This window comes from Oxyura jamaicensis, chromosome 2, assembly GCF_011077185.1.
Source record: "Oxyura jamaicensis isolate SHBP4307 breed ruddy duck chromosome 2, BPBGC_Ojam_1.0, whole genome shotgun sequence".
NCBI lineage: Eukaryota > Metazoa > Chordata > Aves > Anseriformes > Anatidae > Oxyura > Oxyura jamaicensis.
The window spans coordinates 142,150,855-142,173,386 of record NC_048894.1 but is presented as its reverse complement, the minus strand read 5'-3'; the positions used below and the strand labels follow the sequence as shown (position 1 = coordinate 142,173,386).

At 38.8% G+C, this 22,532-nt stretch overlaps 1 protein-coding gene across 1 annotated transcript in view; it reads left to right on the top strand.

Annotated features, from left to right (window-relative positions):
- The window catches only part of CSMD3 (CUB and Sushi multiple domains 3), a 629,782-nt gene that overhangs the window by 392,058 nt on the left and 215,192 nt on the right, over positions 1-22,532 (top strand). The window contains exons 21-22 of the mRNA XM_035317227.1: positions 7,869-8,084; positions 9,645-9,833. Coding sequence (XP_035173118.1) covers positions 7,869-8,084; positions 9,645-9,833 — 405 coding nt within the window. The remainder of the gene's footprint in view (positions 1-7,868; positions 8,085-9,644; positions 9,834-22,532) is intronic.

Here is a 22,532-nt window from a genome sequence, read left to right as displayed (position 1 = left end):
AGATTGCAGATCTAGGTTAGCCGCACTGAATTAGGATTTGTATGGCTGATTTTTGTTTGAATTTATATTTATTGTATTAATTCCTAGAATTCCAGATGTAGGCTAGGCCCAATGGAAAGCCAAATATTTTTTATGGAACAAAAAGTCACTGAAAGACTGTAGCCCAAGTAACAGACAGTTGGATAAGTGTACATTAATCCATACATATGAAAGAAGGTGGATGTTTTTTCTGTGTTCATGAAAACATGCCTTCTCTTAGAGAGACAGCCATTAGACAGAAATAGTCCTTGATAATTAGATTTTGTATCAATAGAAGAATTTTAAGTGAAGACTTATGTGAGGATGTTATTCATATTATGTCATAAAAAGAAGTAAGGATAATGAGAAGAGAAGAGAATTGTTTAAAATATAGTTTTCATTATGTGAAATTTTACATTATGACTAGCTGTTGACAAGGAAATGTCAGAAAGAGAAGTCCCTTTATTTTGAAGGAAATAAATAGTTTCAACTTACCGAGATACATTTTTTGGGTGGCAGCATATAAATGGTAGCTTACTGTACATCTAGAGATTCAATAAATAATATGATTTAGAAATAAATGTAGATGAGAAAAAAGATAAATAATGCAACCCCTTCAGGGGACATTTAGAATGGTAAGAAAGAACTAATGACTAAAAAAATAACAAGAGACGGGAGACTTTCAAGAAAAGGTTATTTGTTGAAGGCAGATATCAAGATAAATATGTAATACTGGATTTAACTTTGCTTTGAGAAATGATTTTATTTCAAAGGAATATAAGAATTACAGGAGAGGTTAGAAAATCCTTTGTATACAATGGAAGTTGGGAATTCCAGATAATGAAATTTCCTTGAAATAGTGTGTCCCAGATGCTTCAGGCTTTGGGAGTAGATGAGAATTAGGTCAAGGTATTTTATTTATTCATTTATTTATTTATTTATTTATTTATTTGCTATTTTATTTTAAATATAGGTGTGACTGACAGTTAAATTTAAGGGAAGGAAACAAGTGAAGATAAATATTGTAAGATAAATTAAATATCAGTAGGGTGAGGTGATAAGAACAAAAGTAGAATTGTGTCTTTAATGCTGGAAAGAATAGAGGAAAAAGAGAATAGAGAAAAAGAAATGGGAGAAGGAAGGCAAATTCACTTCTGAATTCTGTCAGTTTTATTTGTGAGAGAATGCAAAATGTGGCAAGTACTAATGATGTATTTCTTTAAGAGAGATATTGGTAACATAGTTACCTCACAGAAAAGTGTGCTTATCTGTGATTCCCTTGTTCTGTCTTGTACAAGTAGTGCATTAGATGTTAAACCACTGTGACTGGATGTCCCATTTAAAACTTAATAAAATAGCGAAGTGTCTCTCTCAAAATCATTACTCTAGCTGTTCCACAAGTCAACTACCAAATGTCATTGTGGCAATGTAATTTGCATGTAAGTTTCAACAGTGAGAAAACGTTACAAAATTACTGAACCTACTCTGGATGCTGTATTTGCCCTTGTTACCTCTAGGGATGATGCATGGCTCTTAGAGTTGCAGAAAAATAAGGTACTGTGATTCTTTTGCAGTGGAGAAAGGATGTGGGATGAATATCACTGTTCGTACGAACAGACTTAAATAAAGTGTAAGTCCTGCAGCCATTTAGCTTGCACCCTTTTGAAAAGTCATTGGGTAACTATCTCAGGCTTAGTAATTTGGGCATTAAAGAGAAGGAGCAGACATGTCAGAGCGATTAGTTTCATGGAGTAAAAATTATGTAAGTTTTGCAGCAAACAGGAGCCCAAATTCAAGGCATATTTGTTAGGATTCTTGAAAGATTTTTTATTAACACTTTTGTTTTTCTTACATATAAAATGGGATTTTTGAGGGCAAGTAGTTGGATTTTTTTTTTTTTGAGAAAATTAAGTAGATTTTTTGTGTGTCTGTGTGAAATGTCTTTTTCTGAAACCCTCAGCTAGAAATGTATTTAAAAGCTGTAATAAGTAAAGCTGAAGCTCTCAAATGTGATAACGTTTATGTGAATTCATTGAAAAAGACACCACATATAATGAGACTCCAAAGAAAACAAATATGTGCAAATAATATACACGTAGAGAACTATTACAAACATACATTTATAAATGCATACACACAGATACACACACACACACATATATATATATATAAAATGTAAGCAAATTATTGTAGTATCACAGAATGGCCGAGGTTGGAAAGGACTTCTGAAGATCATCTAGTCCAACCCCTCTGCCAAGCAGCATCACCTAGAGCACATTGTGCAGGATGGCATCCAGGCAGGTTTTGAATATCTCCAGAGAAGGAGACTCCACAACCAATCTGGGCAACCTGTTACAGTGCTCTGTAACCCTCACAGTAAATAATTTCCCCCTCATACTGAGCCAGAACCTCCTGTGCTTCAATTTGTGCCCATTGCCTCTTGTCCTATCACTGGGCACAACTGAAAAAAGACTGGCTCCATCCTGTTGACACACTCCCCACAGATATTTGTATACATGAATAATGTCTCCCCTCAGTCTTTTCCAAGCTAAACAGGCCAGTTCTTTCATCCTGTTCTCATATGACAGGTGCTCCAGTCCTCTGATCATCTTCATAGAAACAGAATAATTAAGGCTGGAAAAGACCTTCAAGATCATCTGGTCCAACTATCACCCTACTACCAATGTCACCCACTTAGCCATGTCCCTAAGCTCCAGGTCCAACCTTTCCTTAAACAACCTCAGGGGCAGTGATGCCACCATTTCCCTGGGCAACTCATTCCGATGCCTGACTACTCTTTCTGAGAATAAATTCCTCCTAATTTCCAACCTAAACATCCCCTGGTGCAACTTGAGGCCATTCCTCCCTCTGGTCCTATCACTAGTTGCCTGTGAGAAGAGGCCGACCCCCAGCTCCTCACAACTTCCTTTCAGGTAGCTGTAGAGAGCAATAAGGTCTCCGTTTAGCCTCCTCTTCTCCAGACTAAACAACCCCAGTTCCCTCAGCTGCTCCTCATAGGGCTTGTGTTCCAGGCCCTTCACCAGCTTCGTACTGAGGGGCCCAGAACTGAACAGAGCACTTGAGGTGCAGCCTCACCAGAGTAGAGTACAGGGGGATGATCAACTCCCTGGTCCTGCTGGTACCACTATTCTGATATAAGCCAGGATGCCATTGTCCTTCTTGGCCACCTGGGCACACTGCCGGCTCATGTTCAGGGAAGCACCAATCAGCACCCCCAGATCCTTTTCTGCTGCACAGCTTATAGCCACTCTCCCCCAAGCCTGTAGCGCTGCATGGGGTTGTTGTGGCCAAAGTACAGAACCTGGCACTTAACAATATTGAACCTCATCCCATTGGCCTCTGCCCATTGATCCGTCCTGTCCAGGTCCCACTGCAGGCCCTTTCTACCCTTTGGCAGATCAGCACTTCCCCCCAACTTGGTGTCATCTGCAAACTTACGGAGGGTGCACTGAATTCCCTCAACCAAATCATTAACAAAGATATTAAAGAGGATGGGCCCCAACACTGACCCCTGGAGAACATCACTTGTGACTGGTTGCCAGCTGGATTTCACTCCATTCACAACTACTCTCCGGGCCTGGCCACCCAGACAGTTTTTAATCCAGCAATGAGTGTACCTGTCTAAGCCATGGGCTTCCAGCTTCTCCAGGAGAGTGCTGTGGGAGACCATGTCAAAGGCCTTGCTGAAGTCTAGGTAGACTGTGTCAACAGCCTTTCCCTCATGCACCAGTCGGGTCACCCAGTCATAGAAGGAGGTGAGGTTGGTCAGGCAGGACCTGTCTTTCATGAACCCATGCTGACTGGGCCTGATCCACCAGTTGTCCCATATATATTGCATGTTTGCATCCCAAATGACCTGTTCCATCACCTTTCCTGGCACCGAGGTCAGGCTTACAGTCCTGTAGTTCCCTGGGCCCTCCTTACAGCCCTTCTTACAGATGGGCATCACATTAGCAAGTCTCCAATCATCCAGGATCTCTCCATATGATAAAGACCACTGATAGATTATGGAAAGTGGCCCTGCAGTCATATTCACCAACTCCCCCAGCACCGTCGGGTGGATCCCATCTGGCCCCATGGACTTGTGACAGTCTTCATACGATCATCATCCTCTGATCTTCCTCTGAACTCACTCCAGTAGTTCTATGTCCCTCTTGCACTGGGGAGCCCCGAACCAGACACAATACTCCAGGTGTGGCCTCACCAGGGCTGATGTGGAGGATCACTTCCCTTGACCTGCTGGCAACACTCTTCTGAATTCAGCCCAGGATACAGTCAGCCTTTTTGTCCACAAGGGCACATTGCCTGCTTATGGTCAGCCTGCTGTCTAGGCCATACTTCCTGAGTTTGTCTAGGATAAGCTCACATAGCAGAGTTCAGTTTCTGGCAAGGAGGAAGCTGGGCAAAAAGTAGGATTGCGACCCTGGACTTCAGGAGAGCAAAGTTTGGCATCTTCAGGGATCTACTTGAAAGAAATCCATAGGTTAGGGCCCTGGAAGGAAGGTGGGTCCAAGACAACTGGTTGGTATTCAAGTATCACTTCCTCCAAGCTCAAGGTCGTTGCATCCCTATGAGTAAGAAGGCAAGCAAAGGGGTGAGACCTGCATGGATGAGGAGGAAGCTCCTGGCGAAGCTCAGACAGAAGGAAGTTTGTGGAAAAAGGGTCTGGCCACTTGGGAGGAATATAGGGACTCTGTCAGAGTATGTAGGAATGTGTCAAGGAAGGCCAAGGCCCATTTGGAATTAAATCTGGCAAAGGATGTCAAGGACAACAAGAAAGACTTCTTCAAGTACATCAATAGAAAAAGGAAGACTGAGGAAAATGTCAGCCCGCTGCTGAATGGGGCAGCTGCCCTGATGGCAAAGGATACAGAGGAGACAGAGTTGCTGAATGCCTCTTTTGCTTTAGTCTTTACTGCTAAGGTCAACCCTGGAGACAAGAGAGGAAGTCCAGAGAAAGAAGGACTTTGCCTTTGTCAAAGAAACAGGAATATTAAGTTTACCTGGTTTAACTTTAAACTTCTAACTGTACAGCGCTGTTTGCTAGGCTAGTCCACTAGGCCACTTCTGTATTTAATGGAAAAACGCGTTTATCTTCAGGACATGGGTTATCTCAATGTAAATGTATCTAAAATAGATGGAATGAATTGTCCTCTGAAAGTGCCTATTTACATCTATTATCTGATGTCCAGGAGCTTTATCTGATGGATGAATTGTCCAAGGGGACGCTCAGAGACTTTTTTAAGTGTTAGATGGTTACCATTAGAAAAAAATTAATCCCATACATATGCATGGTGATTTTAAAATGGAGGAGAGAAAGTTTGTTATGGAAATCTCATTTTCTGCTCTATTTCATGTCTAATATAATTAGTACTTCAGAATGTCAAGGAGTATCTTGTACTGGCTATTAACTAGTGATACATTTTGTAGAATATAATTAATGTTTTTCTTTAAGCTTTTTTTGGGGGGGGGTAAAATTTGGCAGTCTAATGTCACTACCAAGCAAATGTATGGAACATGTAGCCACTGAATGCTGGGGGGTACTTTAAAACATGTATCCTTATGTTGCAACTTCATAATGCTATTACTTAATGACAGGTGATTAAATGCATATATTTAGTTAAGATTTATATGCTCTATCTGCATATGTTGTATTGCTAAGAAAAGCTCTGTTTCTGTATGCATACGTATTGTCTGAAATAATAGTATCTGTAGTATATATTTTTATATTTTACTTTCACTATTAAATTGCATTAAACGGGAAATTCTGGATTGATTTCTCATTCATATTCATGTGGACCGGTATTAAGATTTTTGAATGTCCACTAAAACTTTGCTATGATTTTTTACTTATTTTTATTTTTAATTTTGATAATTAGAATATTGGAACATGCACTTTAAGTGTAGTTAATAAGTCTAGTAATTTGTACTATACCTGAAGAGGAAATGAATCATCTATCATGACATTAATTCCTATATTGTGTCTGATGTTAGCATGTAGTTCAATATATAGTGAAGTGGAATTTGTGGACTGTCAATGGTATAGTTTAAACAACTAACTAGTAGAACAATTAATTTAATTTACGCACTCCCCCCACCCTCCTCCCACTCCCCAACATTCTGGTTTGTAATACTGAGAAAAGACATTACAGTGTTATGCCTTCTTGTTTTTAGTCAATATATATATATTCCCCTTATAAAAAAGGGGCATGTGCAAAATAAGAAGGAATCTACCTGAACATACCTTTTTTAAATTCTTCTCTGTGACACAGTATGTCACATAACATATATTAATAAGATTAGAGCATTTTCTACAGAAAACCAAATTTTACAACTAGGATATACCTTGGTGTTTTGCTTAGAAATGCCATGGTAATCTGTAAAATTGTCTGAAACATTCCCTGTAGTTAAAATTTGAGTTTGTGTTTGAACAAAATTCAGTGAACCTCAGTGAATTCAAAGGAATTCCAATGTTTTGAGTTGCTACCAAAACACTTTATTTGAAGAGAATAAATACAGTGCCCAAAGCAGATGAGTGATTTTGCTTATATAATTACTAGATTAAGATATTTTATTTCCTAAGGATATTTTAGGGATTATTTGCTTTTATTTTATACATAAAATGCAACCCGATCCAGTAATTTATTTACCAAGAAACATGCCCTTTGCTAAGTAAGGGCATGTTTATCTGGATCTGCAAGCTACAATAAGTCTTGGCTGGGGAGCTCTAAGAAGAAAAGAGGGTATCTACTTTAAAAGGATGAACAATTTTCCAATTTCTGAAAAGTGAAGACATAACTAGAGGTCTCTAAGACCCAAGGGATTGCTCTTGTTATTCCCATTCCTATGTCCAGTTGATAGAAAGACTAAGCATGAATCCTAAAGATCATAGAATCATGGAATGGCTTGTGTTGATCATCTTAAAGATCATCTAGTTCCAATCCCCCTGCCATGGACAGAGATGCCACCCACTAGATTAGGTTTCTAAGGGCCCCATCCAGCCTGGCCTTGAACACCTCCAGGGATGGAGCATACATAACTTCTCTGGGCTTCTCTGGGCAACCTGTTCCAGTGCCTTATCACACTCTGAGTAAAGGACTTTCTCCCAACATCTAATCTAAATCTCCCCTCTTTTAGTTTAAAATAATTTCCCCTTGTCCTATCACTATTTGCCCATGGAAAATAATAATAATAATAATAAAAATATCTCCAACTCTCCATCTTTTCTATGAGCCCCCTTTAAGTACTGAAAGTCTTCAGTACTGGAGTCTTTGCTTCTGCAGGCTGAACATCCCCAGCTCTCTCAAGCCTTTTTTTATAGGAGAGGTATGTCAGCCCTTTGATCTCTGTGTCCTTCCTCAGGACCCACTCTAACAGATCAACAGATTTCTGTTATTTACCTTTGGCTCTACAGATCCCATAAAAAGTTTTGCACAGTCTACAAATACCATTTAAAAATCAAATGTTTTCACATAATTTCATAAATTCCCTCCAATACTCCACAGTAAATTTGTAATTTCAATAAAACCAAAGATAATCTTTTGCACAAATTCATCACTGAATTTTGCATAAAAATACAAGTGTGTTCTTGAATTCTGTAAATCAATCATCCATATTTAACAGCTAAAGGGAAAAGTGAAAGGTAGCATCAAAAGACCTGATGCAGAGATATTGAGACATGAATCAAGAAAGATACTCAATTTTAGAAATATTGGAATATCTTTCTCTTCTGAACCATGATTCATAATGAAATGTATTAGTTTAATCATTGTCTTAGTTACATTTATGTTAACTGTGTGATATGTAATTAATTCTACTTTTTCTAATAGGAGTGCAGTTCACCTTCTACACTTTTCATTTGGAGGATCATCACGACTACTTACTAATAACAGAGAATGGCAGTTTCACACAACCATTAGCACGTCTGACTGGGTCAGAGCTTCCTTCACCAATCAATGCAGGTCTCTATGGAAATTTCAGAGCCCAGTTACGCTTTATATCAGATTTTTCGATATCATATGAAGGATTTAACATTTCTTTCTCTGGTAAGAAAACAACACCTGGAATAGTTTGTTTTATGATATACTGAATCATAAAATTATTTAAGGTTGTTTGTTTGTTTAAGCACAGCAATTATAAAGCAAGAAAATCTCTCTGAAATCTCTGCTACATGATAAGTAAGATGACAATAAACTGTAAGCAACATTCAAGTGAGGGGAAGAAACAGAACTGGTCTAATTTCAGTTAGTGAAATTCCAGATGAGCCCATGAGTCAGTCAGTCAGACTCCTACACTGTAACATTGTTTTCATTTGTTTTATGCATCTGGAACATTTATGGCTCTAATAAGTGTGATAAAGCATGTTGTGTTATGTATCTGTGGTGGTTTTACTCGGATGGGCGGCCGAGCTCTGCCACAACCACTCTCTCACTCCCCCTCCTCAAAGAGGAATGGGGATAAAATACGGTGAAAAGGGCTCAAGGGTTGAGAAAAGGACAGGGAGATCGCACAGTAATTATTGTGACGGGCAAAACAGACTCAGCATAGGGAGGTAGTAAGATCTATTGCCTATTACTAACAAGCTAGAGAAGTGAGAAACAAAGGAAAGAAACCAAAAGCACCTTCCACCCCATCCACCCTTTTCCACCTCCTCCCCCCGAGCGGCACAGGGGAATGGGGGAATGGGGGTTATGGTCAGTCTATAGCAATTCTTCTCTGCTGCTCCTTCTCGGTCACCCCCGTCCCCTGTGCTGTGGGGTGCCTCCCACGGGATACAGTCATTTCTGAACTGATCCAGCGTGGGCTTCCCACAGGCAGCAGCTCTTCAAGAACTGTTCCAGATATGGGTCCGTACGACGGGGTCCATCCCTTGGGAGCACACTGCTCCAACCTGGGTCCCCCACAGGTAGCAGCTCTTGCCAGGTCACCTGCTCCTGCATGGTCTCCTCTCCGCAGGCTGCAGGTCCGGCCCGGAATCTGCTCCACCGTGGTCTCCTCCACGGGCTGCAACATCGAACCCTGCTCCACCGTGGTACTCCATGGGCTGCAGGGGGACAGCCTGCTTCACCATGGTCCTCACCACAGGCCACAGGGGACTTCTGCTCCAGCGCCTGGAGCACCTCTCCCCCTCCTTCTTTGCACCTGCAAGGCTGTTCCTCAATCCTCTCACTCTCCCAGCTGCTTTGTGGTGCAGCATTGCTTTTTTTTTTTTTTCCCCTGTCTTTAATATGCTCTCACAGAGGCGCAAAACAACATCACTTATTGGCTCAGCTCTGGTCAGCAGTGGGGCCCTTGCCCAACATGGGGCAGCTTCTAGATCCTTCTCACAGAAGCCACCCCTATGGCCACCTGCTACCACTACCTTGCCATGTAAACCCACTACAGTATCTTAAAAATGTTATGAATGTATTCATTAGTCTAGCTCTTGAAGGTAGTCTAATTGCCAACTTAACATTCATGTAGTCAATTTGTTTTTAAAACTGAAATCTTTATTCAAGGTTAGTTGGAAATGCACAAAAATTATTAGATTGCAAGATTAGAAAAAGGCTGATAGAAAACACAAGTTGTTCTCACTTGTACAAGCTGACTTTCTCTCTTGCTTCCAGAATATAATCTAGAACCTTGTGAAGATCCTGGGATCCCACAGTTTGGTAATAGAATAGGATTTAATTTTGGAGTGGGAGATACTCTGACATTCTCCTGTTCATCTGGATATCGTTTGGAAGGAGCTTCAGAGATTATTTGTCTAGGTGGTGGCCGACGAGTGTGGAGTGCACCTCTGCCAAGGTGTGTGGGTACGTGGTCAGCTGCTTTCATTTGCTTGTATGTGTAGTCATTGTCCATGGATTCGCAGATATACAGCATGGAAATGCATGGTAATACACTTCTTAATTTGTAAGGTAGTTTCATTTCCTCCATTTCCTTCCTACTTAGTCAAATTTCTTTATTTTTTTTTTATTTTAATGTAATATAATAATTATTAAAATTATTCATAGACTTCATAACATTCCAAACTGAGGACAAAATCCTTGCTGTTCTTATTCTGATAAATAGATTAGGAAAACTGGGTATAAACTTAAGTCAACATTTACCAGTTCCAATATCTAGTAATTGGCTTTTGTTTGTCAGTGCAAATTTCCAGGTGATACCTTTATTACATATGCATAAAAATGCATAAATTTAATTAGATCACTTAAACCAGATTTGTTTCATACAAGTAGATCCATGTGTAAAAGAACAGACAACATGGTCTTCCAAGATACATTAAAGAAGCATATCTTCAGAGAATGGTTGTTCTGGCTTGAAAACAATAGCTATGATAACTGAAGCAACCTCTAATGGTTCCTAAAACTTTCCACTCACTGTACAGGTAACCTACATAAGTAGGTTTGACTGGAAACTTAACTTTTAATGGCTAAAGTTGTCTGAGATGAATTCTCCCTAAAGGTCTTTTGTTTTACTTCTATGGAGAATTGTTGAAAAAGAGAAAGAAAAAGAAAAGGAAAAGGAAAAGGAAAAAGAAAAAAAGAAAAAAGCATAATATTTCTTAAAAGTAAGATAGTTACTTAAGTGTCTGTAATTTTTTACTTATGTGTAGTATTTACTTATGTGTAGTAAAGGGTATTTTCTTTATGGAAATGTTTATATATGAAAATATCTATATCAATGTGCATTTGGAATCTTTGTTTCTTTTCTTGAAACTAAATTGCATGATAGTGAAACACATTTCTTTCAGGATCTGACTGTATAATAATTGATTTACTGGATGCTTGCTTATACTCTGTGTTACTGTATCAAAAATTTAGTTGTGAATTTCGCATATACATAAACAACATTTATGTGTGCATTTATAGAAAAGATGGTTTAGAGGCTAGGTCACGGTAGGTCAGAGTAGTGTATGAATAAAAGTTATTTTTGTGTAGGAGATGGTGATTTTTTAACCAGAAGAAAAATATTGAATGCATGCAAAGCTGTGAAAATGTGTGACATTTTAGTAATAAATACCTTAAAATTTTAGTGTGCTGAAAATGAATCAGTAAATTATCAGTAAAAACCTTGTGCAGAAACAAAAATGAAAAGAATTGCTATTGAGTTTTCATGACATAGAAAATAATATTTATGTTTGTGCTTGGAAAAAAAAAAAAAAGAGAGAGGGAGAGAGACAAAAGCTGGTATACAAGGGTTGAATTATGTTTCAGTCAACGTGTTTTCTTCTTGTCTGTGAAAAAGAAAGATGGTCTCCACTAGAACAACTTACTGAACTATTTTCTCCCCGTAAATAATCCACCTTCCATTGACCACTTTTACTGGATTCAGAAATCTACATATTGTTCATGTTGCTCATGTTTGGCATTTTCTACAGAAGCAATTCACAAGTTTTAATACTTCTGATATATATATTTTCACGTACTTAAAAGCCTACTTGGGAATGAACCACTGTTCATATTATTTGTGCTAAGATTGTCAGTACAATACAAGAAAGACAAAAATAAATGATGGTTGGGCTGGACCACTGATTCTGCAACAAAAGGTGAGACAATTGGTCCTTTCCAGACTGAAGCTTCAATAGAACCTAATAGCAGCCCTTAGTACCTGTGAGGAGAGCATTAAAGCTCTTCACAGTGGTTTATGATAGGAGGATGAAAGGAAAATACATAAAATGAAAAAGGAAACTTTCAGACTGGAAATAAACAGAAACCTTTTTATGAAGAACATTTCAAATAGTGGAACAGGTTGCCCAGAGAGGTTGTGGTGCCCACCCTTGGAGGTTTTCAAGTCCCAGCTGGTTAAAGCCCTGAACAACCTGGTCTGACATCAGGGCTGAGCCTTCTTTGAGCATGATGAACTAAAGATATCCTAAGGTCCCTTCCAACTGGAATCTTCCCGTGTTCTTGATTTTGTATCCTCTTGTTAGGGATAGTTGAGTTCTGTGGGTCGTACTATTATTTCTGTTGTTTTATTAGTAAATGCTCATAATGAACATCTGTACATTGTTACATGTCTTAGTTCTCTACTTCCACCTGTGTCTTGGTCCTTTGATAGTACAAATTGCATAGTTCTTAATTCATTCTGTGGTCTCTTCAGGTGCTAGCCATTTAGTTTTCCTTTATATCCACAACAAGGTTTTATTTTAAGGATAGTTCACTAAAGAATACCCTTTCAGTAGGTGATATGAGTCGGACTTCGCTAGACTTGGTCCCATTGCCTTGTGGGGACCTCCTAACAGCTTTTTCATTTACATGTACAATCAAAGCCTGTTTTGTATAGTCAGTCACAATTGTGCCAATCTTCATGTCATATGCAAATTTGCTTAATTCTGTACAACAAATAGCCACTATTATTCTGGGTGTAGCATAGTTCTCAAATAATTTTGGATATTCTGAACACAGAGAAAATTACAGTCATGCTTTTGGACCACAGAAGCACCACATAGAAGCTAGAGGACACCCAAACCATGTAATAGTGTTTGTTATAGACATACCTGGGCTTCTCCTGATGGGTTTAGCTCTGAGTGGTATAGATGGATGCCATGCTTCACCACTTATCTCTTCCAGGAGTGGATGCATTTAGTAGTCTAGACACACTTAACATGACCAAAGTGCTTCTTTAGCATATAATACAAGTGCCTTCATTCACAAAATAAGAAATTCCAGCTATGTGATGGAAGATAGTGTTTGGGCCTTTGGAAAGACTCTAGGAATAAAAAGAATGTCAGAACAATTGATGTTATCTGTGAATGGTTCTTTGTTCACATGGTCTTGATGTTTAAGGCTCTAGGAAGCACAGAGTTTAGGACCAATCAGAATGAATTGTTCTGGTGATGTTCAGATGTAGTTCATTGGCTGCAAAAGGACCGTACAGTATCTTGCACTATTAGTAATCCTGACCTTGACTAAATTCAAAATTTGAAAAATCAGTAGAATCAATATCTTGTGAAAAATCCTTCAAGAGTACAGTCTGAATTAGTATAATAGTTTGATTGTTTTAGATGACTAAGTTGGTTCCTTTTATTAGCAATATATATGAGGGTGTTTGCCTTTACAAAGTGACATTTATTTTGCTTTAATTCAAAACCACTTCTGTTTCTAATTTCCCGCATCCTCTTGGTACATCAGCACACTATGAACATTTTTTTTTTTTTTTAATAAAAATCAATAGTACTATAATTATTTCAAAAATAATTGTAATGCCCCTTATTATATAAGTATTTTACTTTCTATTCCACTACAACATATGCATGTTTCTGTTTCATTGCCGAGCAGATGGTAGATAAAGATACTTATATATTTTATTTTGTATTTTGGAGGATCATAAATTTTTTCTTCTGATTTAGAGATTGATGTTTTTATTTTTAACTGATTTTCCTAATGAAGCTTGTGAGGATAAATATTATACATGAAAGAGAAATATGTCAGTTTCCCAGAATCACAACATGATTGAAATTGGAAGAGACCTCTGGAGGTCATCTGGTCCAAACCCCTGCTCAAGCAGGGACACCTAGAAGAGGATGCCAAACACCAGTTCCAGGCAGCTCTTGAAGATCTCCAGGGATGGACACTCCATGACATATGGGCAACTTGTACCAGTGCTCACTCACTCTCCCTTCACGTACTTACATACATTGATAAGATCACCCAAGCCTCCTCTTCTCTAGGCTGAATAGTTCCAACTCTCTCAGCCTCTCCTGACAGTAGTGGTGCTCCTGTCCCTTGAACTTCTTGATTCTCTTTTGTGTGTCCATGTCTCTGTTGTACTGCATAGCCCAGAACTGGACACAATACTCCAGGTGCAGCTTCACCAGTGCTGAATAGAGGGGAAGGATCACCTCTGTTGACAGGCTGGTGATACTTTGTCTAATTCAGTCAGGAATACTGTTAGCCTTCTTTGTAAAGACACGTTGCTGATTCATGTTCAATGTGGTGTCCACCAGGACTCTCAGGACCTTTTCTGCAAAGCTACTTTCCAGCTGTGTGGTCCCCAGCCTGGGGCTGTTCCTCCCAGGTGTAGAACTTTTCAAGTCTTGTCGAACTTCACGAGATTCTTGGCAGCCCATTTCTCCAGCCTGTTGAGGTCCCTCTGGATGACTGTGGCCCTCTGGTGAATCAGCCATTCCCCCAGTTTATGAGTCATCTGCAAATTTACTGAGGACGCACTCTACCCCATTTTCTAGTTCATTAATGAAGATCTTAAACGGGATTGGGCCCAGTATTAACCCCTGGGTTATTCCACTTGGTACTGGTCGCCAACTAGACTATGCGCCACTGATCACTACCGTTTAGGTCCAGCTGTTCAGCCACTTTTTGATCCATCTCACTGTGTTCGTCCAGTCCATACTTCAACAGCTTCTCTAAGAGGATCATCTTCTCCTTCCTGCACCTGGAAATGGTTTCCAGGATTAGCTGTTCCATCACCTTCTCAGGGATCAGGGTGAAGCTGACTAGCCTGTCCTTCTGGTCCTTCGGTCTCTGGGTCCTTCTTCTTGCCCTTCTTGAAGATAGGAATAACATTTGCTTTCTTCCAGACTTTGGGTGCACTTCTCCCAGTTGCCACAATCAACCAAAGATTATAGAAAGTGGTCTTGCACTTACATCTGCAAGCTCCCTCAGTATTTATGGGTTCATACCTCAGGACCCAGGAATGTCCAGTTTGCTGAAGTATTCTCTGACCTGATCCTCTTCCACCAAAGGTAAACATTCCTTGTTCCAGCCTTTCAGCTTGGACTCTAGGACCTGGGATTCCTGAAGGCCAGTCTTGCTGGTAAAGACTCAAGCAAAGCAGGCATTCAGTTCCTTGGCCTTTTCACTGTCCTCTATAAGCAGGTCATCTGTTTCCTTCAGAAGAGGGTTTTCAAACATTTTCCCTAGTCTTCCTTTTGTCACTGATATATAAAAGCCCTTCTTATTGCCCTTGACATCCCTGGCCTGTTTCAATTCCATCTGGGGTTCAGCTTTCCTAACTCCATACCTGGATACTCTGACAGTGTCTCTGTATTCCTCCCAGGTTACCTGTCCTTGCTTCCAGCCTCTGTAGGCTTCCTTGCTTCTAGCCTCTGTAGGCTTCCTTTTTGAGTTTGCATTTGGTCAGGTGCTCTTTGTTCACCCATGCAGGCCTTCTGGCATTTTTTCCTGACTTCCTCTTTGTTGGGATGCATTGCTCCTGAGCATGGAGGCAGAGATGCTTGAATATTAACAAGCTTTCTTCCTGCCCCTCTTCCTCCAGGGCATGTCTACCAAGGGCACCTATCCCATGAATGTCTACCAAGTAGATCCTTGAAAAGCACAGTCCGCTGTCCTGAAATTCAGGTTTGTGAGTTTGCTGTGTGCCTTTCTCACTGTCCTAAGGATCTTGAACTCCACCATTTCGTGGTGCTTTATTTGTTTGCATTCACTGCAGCCAAAACTGACCTTTGACCTTCATATTTTCCACAAGCCCCTCCTTGTTAGTGAGAGAAAGGTCCAGCATAGATCTTCTACTCATTGGCTTCTCTGTCACTTAGAGAAGGAGATTATTTCAACAGATTCCAGGGAACCTCTTGGATTGCTTATGCCCAGCTGTGTTGTCTCTCAAACAGATGTTGGGGTGGTTGAAGTCCTCCATGAGGACCAAGGCTTATAAACATGAGGTTGCTTCTATCTCTATTTATTGTGTATTGTAACAGTTCTTAAAAGAAAAAATAAAAATATGAATTGTAGGAAATTAAAATATAATTATGTCCATTAGCATAATTTATGTTATCTGTATACTTTATTTTAACTTAGATGAGGAAGATACATGATTGTTAACAATGGTTGTATGTACACAAAGCAGTATTTCTTGTCACAAAATATGAAGAAATTCTAAGTTCCAAAAGTAATTATGAAGTCTGCTTTTTCCAGCTTTGATTTTTGTCTTCTCTGTGCTCCAATAGTAATCTTCTATGTGCTGTTTAATTCTTTCAAATTATTGGTTATCTACTGTGATAATATAATACTATGGAATTCAGTTCTGATGTTGCTGCCTTTTTTTTATTTTTTTTTTTTGTTTTATGTATTTACATACACTTTGCACTTGCAGAAGATATCTTGTTGTCTCAACCCATTTTATATTTGCCTATATATTGCCCATTGTGTATATGAAATGTCTTTGACATTAGTGCCATAGCAATTATTACTATTTTTTGTTGGGGGGTGGCGGATCAACAGCATGATAAGATGTTGCTTTAGATCAACAGCTTTATTTTCAAAATACTTGCCTTTTCTACATCTAATAAGCATGAACTCTTGGTCATTTTATTGGGCAGGTGGGATAAAGAACAGAACAGAAGACATTCTTTAATTATATCCTCATTTTATTAATTTTGGTAGCTTGGAAGCTACCACCAGAAGCACAGATAGTATAGGTCTTTAACTGCTGTTTTTAGTTAGTTTGTTTCATGCAAGCTGTTTTTGGTGGCTCCACTGTTCCCAACAGGTCTTATCTGTGGCAAGGCTGTGTAGGTTTTCTGTATAAAATTATACAGTACTCACATTTATGTATCTTAATCTAATATGGTGAGAAAGCCAGCCACACTGGTGAGCTAGTCAGAGGTTTTGATTTCTGTTACTCCCAACATTTTTCTGTGCAGTGTATTCTAATCATAAAAATGCATTTATTTTTATTGAATTTTCTTCCTGGTTACTGAAGCAAACTCCCCAATTTTTCAAGAACATTCAGAATGGCATGGGAGAGGGCAAAAGAAAAAAAAAGAAAAAAATAGTATCAGGAAATTTTGCAATTTTTTGAGGCTGCTTTGTTTAGTGCAACATACTTTTAATATTTTGTGAAATGACTATGAAATAGTCTGCATATTATAGGATCTTAACTTACATGGTGGGTTGACCCCAGCCGGCAGCAGAGTCCCCACCTAGTTGAATCGGAAGGGTAAAAGCAAGAAAAACAAACAAACAAACAAATAAATAAATAAAGGCAGTCACTTACCAACAACGAAGAAATGCCTGGTCAATCTCCAAGAAACAACAATTTAGTAGAAATTCCCTTAGTTTTATTGCTCAGCATGACATTATATGACATAAAATAACAACTCTGGTCACTTGGTCACTTGGGGTTAGCTGTCCCAGCTTTCTCTCTTCCCAGACTCTTGCCCACACCCAGCTTACTTGCTGGTGGGGCAGAGTGAGAAACAGAAATGGCTTTGATGCTGTGTAAGCACTGTTCAGCAATAGCTAAAATGATGTGTTGCCAGTACTGTTTTGGTCATAAATTGAAAACACAAAACAGTATGGTCTGATATGAATTGTCTTCATCCCAGTAAAATATGGTGCAATATGAGTATGTATAATCACTTAATAATAATAATAATAATAATAATAATAATAAGTTAACAAAGTGTTTGCTTTGAATGTAAACATATACAGTGAAAAAAAAATAATCATTCTGCTTCTGAGTAACAGATTAACAAAATCCTTAAAGAAAGTATTGAATACTAGTTTATTTAGATTTATCTAGAAGAAAAAATCTAAGCTCTATTTAGTCCTGAGTAAGCAACGTTTTCAACAATACATTTTCAGCTTGTGATACAGAAATTTAGTGAATACACAATTCAGGTATATTTGTAGGGTTGTAACGTCTCTGAATTGATTCTAGTGCATTTAAACTTGTTTCAGATGACTCTGCCTAGTGGTCCTTAAAATTTAGGATGTCACAGCTCTTAAGAAGTCAGTTTAAATTTCCCTGTAACTACATTACAGACAAGAAAAAATGAGCAATTGCTGCTTAAAAGAAAAAAAAAAGATAAAATTAAACTTTTCTAATGAACAATAATGGAGATGCTTGAAGATCTGTCAGAGTACAGTCCTTCCTTAGTTTTATGCTTTCTTTTTATGCTTTAATTTAATAATAATCACAAAAAAAAAACAACAAAACAAACAAAAAAAAAACAGTGTTTAGATTCAACACATACTGTGCTCTCTTGGAATTACCTTTATTTCAATTGAAATTTAAAATGTCTTCTTATGCCAATATTTCTTCTATCTTTTTTTTTCTTCATGTGGTGTTTCTACCCTGCTGATAAACTGAATTCCATGGACCACAACCATTCTTTCACTCTTCCTCCTCCAGGGAAGAGGGGGAGAAAATACAATGGAAAAGAGCTCAAGGGCTGAGATAAGGATGGGGAAATCGCTCACCAATTACCATCACAGGCAAAACAGACTCAATCTAGGGAGATTAATATAATTTATTGACTATTACAAGGACAGTGAGAAAGTAAAAATCAAACTGAAAAGACCTTCCTCCCTTATCCACCCTCTTCTATGTCCTCCCCCGAGCAGTGCAGGGGAACGGGGAATGGGGGTTGTGGACAGTCCCTAAAACTTTGTCCCTGCCTCTCCTTCACATTCACTCTTTGCCTCTGCTCCAATGTGGGGTCCCTCCCACGGGATGCTGTCCTTCCTAAACTGATCCTACATGGGCTTCCTACAGGCAACAGCTCTTCAAGAACTGCTGCAACATGGGTCCGTACCACAGGGACCGTCCATCAAGAGCAAACTGCTCCAACATGGATCCCCAATGGGCAGCAGCTCCTGCCAGATAACCTGCTCCTGTGGGTTCTCCACAGCTGCTGGTGTGGCCTGGAGTCTATGCCTACAGAGGTCTCTCCACAGGCCGCAGCCTGGAGATCTGCTCCACTGTGGGACCCATAGGCTGCAGGGAGACAGCCTGCTCTACCAGGGCCTCTCCACAGGCCACAGGGGAAGTTGTTGGATGGCTCTGTGCCTGGAGCACCTCTCCCGCTCCTTCACTGTTCATGAAGTCTGCAGGGCTGTTTCTTCCTACATTTTCTTACTTCTCTCTCCCAGCTGCTGTGGCACAGCAGATATTTCCCATTCTTAAATCTGCTCTCACAGATGCACAATCAACCTCACTCATTGGCTGAGCTCGGGCCAGCAGCAGGTACCTTTGGAGCCAGCTGGAGCTGGCTCTTATCTGACATTGGGCAGCTTCTGGGCACTTGTCACAGAGGTCACATGTGCAGTCCCCCTTACCATGTAAACCCAGTACACTCAGGTCTCCTCTCTTGCCTTTTTTTTTTTTTTTTAAATCTATATATTCTCTCCCTTATAAGGCTGCCTAGTTGCTAAATTACATTAATTTTCACTGTAGCATTCTTGTGAGAATTTATAATCCATAGTCATTCCAATATCTTTTATTTCTAAAGAAAATAATCTAGTCAGCTTCCCAGCTGTGTAGAACGTTTTCCAACATCGGCTTTCTCAAGGCCATGCTTTATTCATTTATGTATGTATGCATTTATTTATATTACTATTATTATGTCCTTTTTTTTTTTTTTTTTTTTTTTTTTTTCAGTATGTCCTAAACTGCAAAGTGCAGAGTCTCTGACGTTTAGGTCATACACATTTCCAAGAAACTGTATCTCTTACAATTATCTAAAGCAGACAAACAAGCTTGTAAAATCCGCAGGCAAATCCATTCATTTATATCATGTGTTCAGTTTTGGGTCCCTCTCTATAAGAAAGACACTGAGGCCCTGGAACATGTCCAGAGAAGGGCTTCAAAGCCCTTCTAGCCCTTCAGAGATTGGCTACAAAGCCTATAGAACACAAGTCCTATGAGAAGTGGCTGAGGGAACTGGGGTTGTTTAGTCAGGAGAAGAGGAGGCTAAAGGGAGACTTTATTGCTCTCTACAGCTACCTGAAAGGAACGTGTGGGGAGACGGGGGTGGCCTCTTCTCTCAGATAACTAGTGATAGGTCTAGATGGACTGGCCTCAAGTTGTGCCAGGGAAGGTTTAGGTTGGAAATTAGGAGACATTTCTTCTCAGAAAGAGTAGTCAGGCATTGGAACGGGTTGCCCAGGGAGGTGGTGGCATCACTGTCTCTGGGGGTGTTCAAGGAAAGGTTGGACCTGGAGCTTAGGGACATGGCTAAGTGGGTGACATTGGTAGTAGGGTGATAGTTGGACCAGATGATCTTGAAGGTCTTCTCCAACCTTAATGATTCTATGATTCTATGTATATGGCATGAGTGAATGTGGTTTTCAGGGAATACCTGGGGAGTGAAAAAGGTTATATTCTACGTGAGAAAAAAATAAATTCAGTGTTGAACTGAAGCACAATTGGGTAACTAATGAAGTGAAGGTTCTGTAACTGATACGTATGCAGTAATTGCAAGGTCCCTTAGCAGGAGAGCCATTAGCTACACTCTGCTCATCTTACACCATATTGCCAGCAGTATTTTATCCATTACTGTGCATATATAAAACTTAAGGCATAATTTTGCTTTTGATGTTTTGGAATTGAAAAGACCTCTGTTTGGTAGTTTTAATTGAGTTAGTTGTGGCTGTGTTTTGTTGTTGTTGTTGTATTAAGATACAGAATGTTTTGGCGGCAGGGATGATACTTAATTTAAGATTTGTAATATTACTAGTGAATGCATCTTTGAATTCTTTTGAAACGAATTAATCCTAATCTTTCTTTTGTTATTCAGAAGTCAGTTTATTCCTTTAAATATTTCCCATGTCATTTTTCATGAATATCTCATATTTCTGTTATTTTCTTCAGGGATAAGAAGTCCTGAACAATGCAAAATCCAGCCATTGAAGGCTCACCAACTGTTAATATAATGTATATATGTATATATTTATTTGTATAAATATAATAATATGATAAGCACTTATTACATTTCTTATGTAGCCCAATATTTTGTAAAATGTTTTAATTGCTCCTATTTACTGAGTTTAAAAATTCACTAATTTTCAACAGTTCTTGAGTCTGCTTTTGTGGTGCTTTTCATGGTTATCATTATTTTAAACCAAATTGTGCGCATTGGTTGTTAAAATTCTCCTGATAGAGAACATATATTTGTTAATATATTTTACCTTTCTAACAAAGAAGCACATTTGTCATGTTATGTCTTCTTATTGTTGGTTGTGGTATAGAAGCATATTTTGTAAAATATGTGGGACTCCTCCACATCGTTGTCAACTGGAACTACTAATTATGGAAAATAATAATGTAAATATTGTTTCTACAAATTAACTCTTTCTTATTTGGCCATTTAAGCGAAAAAATGATTCTGTTGTAATATTATGTGCATGTCCTTAATACAGTACTTACCTGACTATTGTGTCTTTTCATCAGAATATTCTAAAGAAATTGCACTGACATTTAGTGGCCATCAACTAGAGTGAATATCATAATTCTCCACTCTCCTTTATTTTTTTTTTCTTGTTTTTGCAATTATTTTTGTTATCAAGAGCAGGATCAATCTTAACTTTAGGGACTTTTTTGTTGGGGAGTGTAGTGATAGGACAAGGAGTAATGGTTTTAAACTAAAAGAAGGTAGGTTTATATTGGGAAGAAATTATTTACTCAGAGGGTGGTGTGAAACTGGCACATGTTGCCCAGAGAAGTTGTGGATGCCCCATCCTTGGAAGTTTTCAAGGTCAAGTTGGATGGTCCTTTGAGCAACCTGGTCTAGTGGGGGGTGTCCCTGCCTGGGAAAGGGGGCTTGGAATTAGGTGATTTTTAAGGTCTCTTCCAACTCAAACCATCCTATGATTCTATGATGCAGTTTAGTTTTGAGCTAGCTGTCCAAGTTCCTGTTTAAAGACCATGAAGCACAGGGTGCAAGATACCTACTTCATAAGGAAAAGAACTGTGACTTTAATTCTATTGAAAGTCATGATGAACTCTCTAATCGAATCTCAGTTGAAGGAAACTGAGATGTTCAGATCAGCTCAGATATAGATGCATATACTGCATTTTATCACAAAATGCAGCTATTCATTTCTAGAACTACAAAAGGAAATACAATCTTTTGGAACAATGTAAAATAAAAGTAGAAAACACTATTGTTCCTGCTGATTAAAGACAATGTTATTTTCATTTTCTTCAACATCAGTTTCCTTGAAAATAATGCTGCTTAACTTTGTCAGGATACCAAAACCTCCTGAAAAACTCTTGATGACATCCTAACTCAGGTTATTCAAGGAAAGAATGCTTAAGTCAAAATTTAACCCTTTCAAGATTGTGTTGTTACTGCCTGTTTTCTTGTCTTGTTTTGACAAGACTACTGTCTTGCTTACATCTGCCTTCAGTTGAAGAGGTACAAATTCCAGAGATTAAGTTTTGTGAAAAAATAATTCATTTACTTCTGAATTTAGACACATTTGCTGTAGTAGCTTCTAATTTGCAGTCTACTATCACTAAGATAAAATCCTTTTGAGAATGCTACACTTACAGCCCCATCATGCTTTTGCAATGTGTTTAGTCTCCTAACAGAGATAACATCTTTTCAAAATACAGAACTGTTATTTGGAGGCTTTATCCTCTGATTTCTAGGGATTGTCTTGAAGAAAACTATGGCTGAATTTCAGTCTGTAGCATCAGATTATATTTTAGTATTTGATAATTTATGGTAAGCATTTCATCAACTGGATTTGAGAAATCTTGCAAAATTCCCCTGAGAGAGCATATTTTAAAAAAATAATAATTCA